At 42.2% G+C, this 8,589-nt stretch overlaps 1 protein-coding gene across 1 annotated transcript; it reads right to left on the bottom strand.

Moving 5' to 3' along the window:
• Window positions 1-252: 252 nt before the first annotated feature.
• On the bottom strand, window positions 253-7,881 carry ATP6V1G1 (ATPase H+ transporting V1 subunit G1). Its single transcript, XM_011360952.2, has 3 exons — window positions 7,702-7,881; window positions 3,522-3,622; window positions 253-1,038 (listed from the first exon to the last, which is right to left on the bottom strand). The coding sequence occupies exons 1-3, from the start codon at window positions 7,781-7,783 to the stop codon at window positions 865-867; spliced, it is 357 nt and encodes a 118-aa protein (XP_011359254.1). The 5' UTR covers window positions 7,784-7,881; the 3' UTR covers window positions 253-864.
• Window positions 7,882-8,589: the final 708 nt, after the last annotated feature.

Below are 8,589 nucleotides of genomic sequence, written 5' to 3'. Positions count from 1 at the left end.
AGCTGCCCCAGTACAGGATGCTCTAGAGAAAAGGCAAACTGCAGACTTACTAGCCGTTGTTTTTCAAAACAGCTATTGGGTGAAATCACAAGTGACTCTTCCCTTCCTGCTAAGATGCAGACCATGAATATTTTCTAAGTATGTGTGCGGATGTGTGCAACACATGCTATTAATTTCCTAAGTGAAATTCTGCAGATATATGGGTCAAAGTATACTTTGTATTGTCAAAAAAAAAGAACCAGAGGGGAAAAATGCATGACAGTCTTTACGTTTAATGATTATCAGTATACCAAGTAATAACATGTAACAGGTTCTCGAATTCTATCATCTACTAAATTTGACTAAGAAATAATAAAAGCAGCCCAAATAATTATACTAGTATACACTGTTCTAACCCTTATGCCAGAAAAGAATATTTTAAGGCTGGCTGCTGCTTTACATAGGTTACAAGTAACTATTTACTACTTTTTCATAGATAAAGCCCCTGACCTTCAAGAAAGCTTTAGGGGAAAAAACTGAATCCCTTTCTTTCTTAAAAAAATTGTTTACTACATCTAAGAAAGAAAAAGTCAGTATTGACAGAGAGAGAGATTGCTTGAGCTAAAAGGCATAGGAAAACAGACAACATGTACCCTTAAATTTCTAAAAAATATGAGGTAAAAAGATGAAATCTTTGGATAAGCTCTAAGTTTATACAAGAAGCTAGACTTGCTTTTCTCCAACAAAGTAAAAGGACCTACTATATAATGTACAGAAAATAATTTAATGCCTTTCACATGAGTATAACTCAAGCTTTGCAAAAGCTTCATATTCCATGGGGGCATCTAAAATGCCAATCCATGGAACAGGCACTTCTTTCTTCCCTTATCCATTTATGCGGTAGTTTTCATGGATTTCTGGCCGGATGTCACAGACAAAGGCCAAGAGGTTATCCAGGACTTCATCTCTGTTCTGCTGGAAGTAGGTCTGGAGAATGGTCATCTTCTCTTGGGTGTCCTTCTCCACTTCAGTGCTGCAACTGCCATGGGATCCCAGAGCCTGGAATTGGGAAGCAAAGACACACAGGGAACATCAGGATGACGTTCCGGTTAGCCAGGAACAACACTTCCGGTAAGCAACTTCTATACTTTTAGAGAAACCTGTTCTCATCACTGAATATATCATCAGCAGTAAGCAATGTAGCCTCATGACTGAGGAGCATGTGGGAAACTGGCATTCCCAGTTAACAGCATAAACTGATGCGATCACTTTGGGAGCCAACCTTAAAGTATCTATCAAGAAGTAAACTGCACAGCATTTCTATTGCTAGGAACTTCCCAGAGAACAATGTAGTCACATCTCTGTAGAGTCTAATGCATAGCCTTAGCCACAAACACTGGAATGAACCTAAAGGCCCTACAACTGAGGACTGTTCAAACAAATGATGGACTAGAGAACACTCTTCAGCCATTAAGAGATAAGGAAGACTTGTCTACCAAGGTGGCATAAATTGTAAAATATTCAGTTTTAACAGGGAAAAAGCAAAAATGGTATTATTATAAGTATCCTGGTGTGTTTTTAAAATAGGGATATATGTTTTTATTTATTTATTTATTTTTAACTCTTAAAAATAAGCACAAGGGCACAAGGGGGATGCAATTTAGGAGGAATGTACAGTTTCACTATTACTGGTTAATGTTTTAGCTCTTAAGTTCAGCAGTGAGTTCACCGATATTATGAATGAATAGCACCTGTTCTATCATATATAAATATTCTAGAATAATACACAAGAAACTGCTAACAGTGACTCTCTCTGAGGAGGACTGCAGGTCTGGGTGGGAGGAAAACTAACTCACTGATGCCCTGTTTTACTGCTGGTACTGTATGCCATATGCAAGCCTTACCCCTTAAATCTCCATTCACAATTTAACACGCGCTGATCGATAAAGTTTCTTTTACCTTCTACTGTCTTCAGAGTATGGCCGACTTTTTGTTAACTGCTGTACCTACGTTATTAGAACATGACCTATCAGGTTCTTGAAGACATAACTTTTGTGTCTGACCCTTTATACGGTCTAACCTGTATTGCCTCGTTATACATATTAACAACTATATCCGTTCATATTTGTATGAACCTATTCCTCCACAACCAATGAGGAGGCAATCACTCCCCTTTCCACAGACGAGGAAGCCAGGCTCAAAGAGGTCAAGATGAACATGCTAAGATTCAAACGTAGGGCTCTTCATCCTGCACTGTAACTGTTCATATTATAGGAATGTCCTGGGGCATCTCATAACGGTTAGTTCAGTTGCTAATTCATGTTTAAAAATCCATCAACTCCACTAGCTCTATTCTATGAATATAGCTCTATTACATTCTCCAAATGTAAACTATATGCCAAACCCCAGGAAGCTGTCTCTAAACTGAAGAGGTTATGCTGGAGCGCTGCTAGAAAAACCCAGAACTCAAGCTTACAATGCAATACTGATACTGTCTCTATAACCAACTGCTGCAGTGATGTAAAAATGAGATGAGATAGCCGCCCTGACAAGAGCATTTCTATACTGTTCTATGGGCAGCCTGACAACTTACAGCACCGATCTGCCCCAGTTTAAGAGTCTGGAAAACATTTCAAGTTTTAATAAAACCATCATCGTTCAATGCAAAGATGAACAAAACTTTTGCTACTTATTGCTAAGAGGGAGGCATGTGCCTTTAATCATTGGACTTGGACCTGGGAGTGTGTGTGCTTGGAACCAGCAATGTAGAACTTGAGAATGAAGCCCACATGCCAAAGGCAGACTCGAGAGATGGAAAAGAATCCCTGGATCATTATTTAAGCTTTGGGATCAAAATAAAGTTAGCCTTCATCTGGGTTTTTCATTAATTTCCATTTTGCTTAAAACAGTTTGAAATGTTTTCTGCTATCTATATCTAAGAGTCCTGATAGTTTCTTTTCTCTGAAGTGCTCCTCCATCCCTTCCCCTTTCCGGAATTTTCCTTGCTTCCTTTGTATCTCTGTGATGTTTCTGTACTATTATTATATGTATCTTCTGCACAGCAGTTTGGCCTATACTACTGGTAAATGTCTTTACACTAAAGTGGAGCTCTGCATGATTTATGTGTATGACTGCCACATTTTTCACGGCTGCAGGTGTGCATGGCTTGATTTCATTATTGAGTCTCCCTGACCACAAAACTGTAAGCTAAGCTCCAAGAGGGCAAGTCTACACTGTTCCTAGCTCATCCAAGCATCTGACACAGGACCTGGCACGTGTTAACTGTTTGACAGATATTTGCTAAATGACTGAACAGTGAAGACTAGGATTTAATGTTAGTTAAAAACTGATCACCCTAAGAGATTCAGCCTGAGCACCCAATAAAACCTATAAAACATATCCAATAACCAAATTTTCAAAATTTGACCAGAAAGAGAATTTCCAAGCTATGCTAGATATTTTGAGAGCCTGAAGGGAACGGAAGGGAAGGAGAGGGAAGACTCGGGAACCTAAAGCAGTAATGAAAAATAAACAGGGCCCACCGCAGCTTCCTTGGCCTTGAACTCCTTCTCCCTCTGCAGGCGGTACTGTTCAATTTCAGCCTGAGCCTCTTCTTTGGCCTGCTTCAGCCTCCGGTTCTTTCCTGTTTTCAAAGGAAAGAGCTACATCAGGAAGTGATTAAAAGTAGAAGAGGAAGCAGAGATTGAGATGGTAAACAGTAATGAAACCAAAGAAAAAAGTTTTAGTCCCAAGAGGCATGCATTAGAGAGAAGGAATTCAGAGCTAATAGTATAGGTTCCTGCCTCCTACAGGCTGTATTTAACTAGAAAGTGACTAGATAAAAAAGACTGTGTTCCATAACTATAGACCGTAAAAATGACGGGAAAAAAACAGAATGTGTTAGAACAGGAGTAGGCCGTGGACCTGTCAGTGGCCTGTTAGGAACTGAGCTGTACAGCAGGAGGGTGAGAGGCAGGTGAGCAAAGCTTCATCTGTATTTGCAGCCACTCCCCAACGCTAGCATCACCCCTCAGCTCCATCTCAGATCATAGCACATTATATTATCACAGGAGCACCGGTCCCTGGTGCCAAAAAGGTTGGAGATCACTGTGTTAGAATAGTCTCCCAATCTCAACTAAGAACCAACATCAAGTGGATGAATTGATGACATCAGCCATCTAAGGAACTTGTCCTCTTTGTAAGAAGTAAACACCTAAGTACACCACTCATTACAATTGGAGCTCTACTTAGAAGCTTAGCAAGGAGACTAATATGCTCTTGAGGGACATCAACCTACAATCTAACTAATGAAGCAGATGATGTAATATTGGAAACTAAAAGCCATGCCTGTGCTCTAAGCAGTAATTGTTATGGAAAAATCCCGAAAGCTCCAAAAATCAGACCAGTGAAAATCCAAGGATTAACCCAGAGAGAAAGAGAAGTCAGTTTTATTATGCCAGGGGTCTCAGAAGAGCTAGTGCTCTAAAAATCTGGGCGCAGAGCTTAGGGGCAATTTCACTTTTATACTCACATTGTTACAGCTGGCACGGGCTGATTTACAGACCCCTGAAATTGCTATGGGCTACGGGCAGTTACAGAGCATGGGATTTTCTAACAAGCACTGAAGCAATACATCTTTAGGGGAGGATGAGTTTTCAGTTGACCCCAAGATCTTTGGCCTATGCAGCAAGCATGTTTACAGAAGCAGAAAAAAAAGAACTGACTAGAAATGTTGGCCAATTAAGTGGGAAATTCCTCTTCATAATGAAAGTGGTACCGGGAAGGAATCCTACATGGACAGCACAGGACAATAAGACCGTACAAGTACCTAAGAAGTGAGGAGACACAGGGTCTGTTTGTAGAAGAGACTAGTTTAACATTTAGCTGGAAAAATTCTTTAGGTGCTATCAGAGCCTGCATAAAAACAGACCACAAGACCAACCAACAGATAGATACTCTTTACTTTGATTTTCTGCTTACCAAACTTCAGATACACAAACGCAAAAAAAACAGGGGGAGGGAGGTCCCACTCATTTATTTAATTGTGAGCAAAAAACCATCTTGCACCTAAAAGTAAACTTTATTATACACCACTGTATATCAATTGCCCAAATCCCACTCAAACCATGATTATGAAAGAATCTTGGACACCTAATGACCCCATGACATCAACACTCTAAGCACCCGAAAGACTAATTCTCCAACTATTTATTTACTTCAGTACTACTGCTGTCCACTCAAACCAACCTGTACCCCAGTGCTCTACATGCTCTCATCCTCATCAGCTATATTCAAAGCCATATTTCAAAGCCAAGTGTCTTTTCCAAACAATCTACAAGTAACATTTATGGCCTGAACATTATGCAGTAGCTCCACATAATTTCACAATATCATTCTCTGATCACTCCCAATTCCCATGGCTCCCTGAATCAATCACTTAAGATAATACATTCTCTGTCAGGGAACAGGTCCAAAGTTCAATTTTGATAGTCTCCTCTGAAAACCAAAACTAAATATTTCAACAGGAAACCATATTCCTTCTCAGTCTTCTTTTTCATGGTCCTTACATATGGGAGCCAGTGTTTTTGTTACACGCCAATGAAATAAACCGTAACAATTTAAAAATATATATTATGGTCCAAAGCAATAATTTCATGAAAATTTTAAGCTAGACCATTTTACATCATGTATTGCCTCTTCCCAATTCCTAACTGAACAAGTCAACTATAATTACAGATCAAGAAAGGCAATATATATATATATATGTATATTTTAACTATAGCTTTTCTCAACACTTCTGTTCCTAGTTATTGCAAATTCTGAAATGTATATTAGCCATAAACTCTTTTAAACCAAATTCATTCAGGAAATATGTAATAGTTGTTGAGCTATACAAGCCCCTGTACCAGGCTTGATGGGATAAAGGAGTAAAACATGACCCATTTCTCCAAGGCACTCATAATTATTCTTAACAAACTCTTAAAGTATTTGTTCCTACATTCCCCCCACATATTCTCACATGCTTCCCAAGAGATACAATTTCGGTTACTGATGAGCCATCACAGCACAAACTCTGAGAAGTCATTCTGGAAATACTGTATCAAAGGCATAATCAGAAATGTTCTGTGAACGAACTTTCCAAACTTTCCAGTCGCCACAGCAAGAATAAAAGGCTTGGTCCCATTCCCAGCTCCCTCAAAGGAAACTTTTCCTATGAATACAGAGTATCACACAACCCCTAACTGAGAAAGTACAAGAGCCTTGTACTTGGGTATGGGAGAAAAGTATAAGTCTTACACTTCGGAGAAACACTAAGGAATTACTAAAACTAATATTTCTTGATATTTTACTCCTGCACAGGAAAGGGGGCCTCTAGGCTCCAGCTATGCTGCTTCCCAGGGTATGGTCAAATTTCTCTCTGAGCCTCATTTTTCCCCTGTGAAATAGAAATAGAAGTACCTATCTCACCAGATGGGAAACTGAATACATATTAGATGGTCCCTGCTCTCCAGAAGCTTACTTAGTCAAGTGACTGAGCCATATGAAAACACAGGTTAGGGCACTGCAATGACAGAAATAAGCATCTGGGAAGGACGCCTAGCCTGATGGAAGAAGGTCAAGTCAGGCAAGGCTTCTTGGACGAACTGCTGCTTCAGTTCTGAGATCTGAAGGAAAGCTATGGGTTAGAGAACAAAGAGAAGAAACTGAGAAAAGGCTCCTCCAGTCCGAGAAAACAGCTATGCAAAGGCTTTCAGGGAAATCAACTCAGGTGCCTCTGAGGAATCACAGTGGTTCACCAGTCTGGAGGAAGTGACATTAGGGAAGCAAGCAAGAGACATTCAAAAAGTGCCTCCTACAACCTAATAAGGAATTTGGACTTTATTCTGCAGGCACTAAATGTTTGCTGGCTGAAAAGGTGATAGAAAAAGTCATATTTGCATTTAGAGGGATGACTAAACTGCAGCGAGGAGAATGGGCGGACGGGAGAAGAGGTAACTTCTTCCACCCACCAGTCCAGATTAGATCCACCTGTTAAATTCTTTAGCAACCTCGCATTTCTCAACTCCAGCCCTCACCTCACCTGCAACTAACCTATCCAGTATCTGCTTCCTTCACTAGGATTCTGAAAACCATGACGATGGAGACCATAAATACACCGGGCACCGAGTTTGGCACATCTGCCGCATTTAAAACACATTTGAGGAATCAACGAAATGAGCTTGCTGCGGGAGCCTCAGAGAAGCAAGTGTCCTAGATTAATAGACTGGGTGGGGGTAGGGACGGGGTAAAAGTGAACAGATATATAAACCTTGGCGAACGAGGGCGGGAGATGTGGCAAAGTGAACTCTGTCTCGAGACTGAGCAACTGTGTAGACAGTGGCTCCCTTCACTGAGACCGAGCACCCCAAAGGGGCGAGCGGGAGGGGGAAAGCCAACGAGTTCGGTTTGGATAGCCATTTACACGCCTCCGAAACACCAATAAAGACGCCCGGCCACTGTTGTCTCTCCACGCCGGATCTACTAGCCCACAACGCAACTTCAGTCTACCTGCAACCTTCCAGAGGCTCAGATTCATAAAGCTTCGACACATACAAGCTTCTGCGACTGTAACCGCCCACACCTCCACCCGCAGCGTTTCGGGCCGCATCCACCCACCACGGCTCGCGGCCTGGCCGCGTTTCTTGGACTTGCGCCACCTGGCCGCCCCACCCCGAAACTCACGTTTGCGGGCCTCGGACACCTTCTCGGCGGCCCGCTTCTCGGCCTGCAGCAACTGCTGGATACCCTGCGACTGACTAGCCATGGCGGCGGCGGCGACGACTCCGAAGCCAACGTGAGCGGCCTAAATCCGCTCCCTCGCCCCACAGGTCAGCTGATCCAGCTGCCCAAGATCTGCGCCTGCGTCCCAACCGCTGCCACGTGACCTCTGCTGCGCGGTGTCAGCTGACTGCGCTTGGTGTCCTGTGACTAGGCGGGAAGGGGCGGGGCGGGGCGGAGGAGCGGAGAACGCAGGTCCTCGACTGCGCCTGCGTGAGATTTGTTTTCTTGTCTTTCCTTCTCACAGCTGGATCGCTTTTCAGTGCTGTCGTTCCCTTAGCAGTTCGATTCATGTGGGCGCCCTGGCACGTCTCTATTGTCATTTTCCCTCGCTTTACAGTATGCCCGCATGAAGGTCCAAAGAGGAGGGGCCAACCCAGATCACTTTCCTTTATTTTGCACAGTATTACTCTCCCCCTTTCTGGAACTTTCCTTGATACTCAAAATACATTGGGGGCAAATTAGGAAAAATTTGGCCAGGCTCCGAGGTTAGAGTGTGGATTGGGAATGGGATGACTTAAGCTTAAATCTGGCACTAGGCTGTGTGATTTTGGGGAGGACATATTTCTCTTTTGGAACCCAAGTTCAGGGAAGGATTGAAGTGTTTCCATGAATATTTGGTGAATTACTGCTGTGATCCTAAACCACTGGTGTATTTACTGGTGGTAAATACAGCAGAGAGCAAGATAAACAAGGTGATGTGCACATTATATGGACAAAAAAAAACTAAAATAAATAGAAAATTACGAACTGATTAATAAAGGAAAAACTCAGGATGCTTGAAGAAGGAAT

The sequence above is a fragment of the Pteropus vampyrus genome, unplaced genomic scaffold (assembly GCF_000151845.1).
Source record: "Pteropus vampyrus isolate Shadow unplaced genomic scaffold, Pvam_2.0 Scaffold61, whole genome shotgun sequence".
In the NCBI taxonomy this organism is placed as follows: Eukaryota; Metazoa; Chordata; class Mammalia; order Chiroptera; family Pteropodidae; genus Pteropus; species Pteropus vampyrus.
The sequence above is the reverse complement of the archived record's forward strand: the minus strand, read 5'-3'. Positions and strand labels throughout refer to the sequence as shown.

Excerpts from the sequence above, each read along its gene's own strand:
- ATP6V1G1 (XM_011360952.2), bottom strand. The coding sequence starts at position 7,783 with ATGGCTAGTCAGTCGCAGGGTATCCAGCAGTTGCTGCAGGCCGAGAAG. Across the intron at positions 3,623-7,701 it reads GGTGTCCGAGGCCCGCAAAC|GAAAGAACCGGAGGCTGAAG; the intron begins GTGAGTTTCGGG and ends CTTTGAAAACAG. Across the intron at positions 1,039-3,521 it reads TCAAGGCCAAGGAAGCTGCG|GCTCTGGGATCCCATGGCAG; the intron begins GTGGGCCCTGTT and ends TCCCAATTCCAG.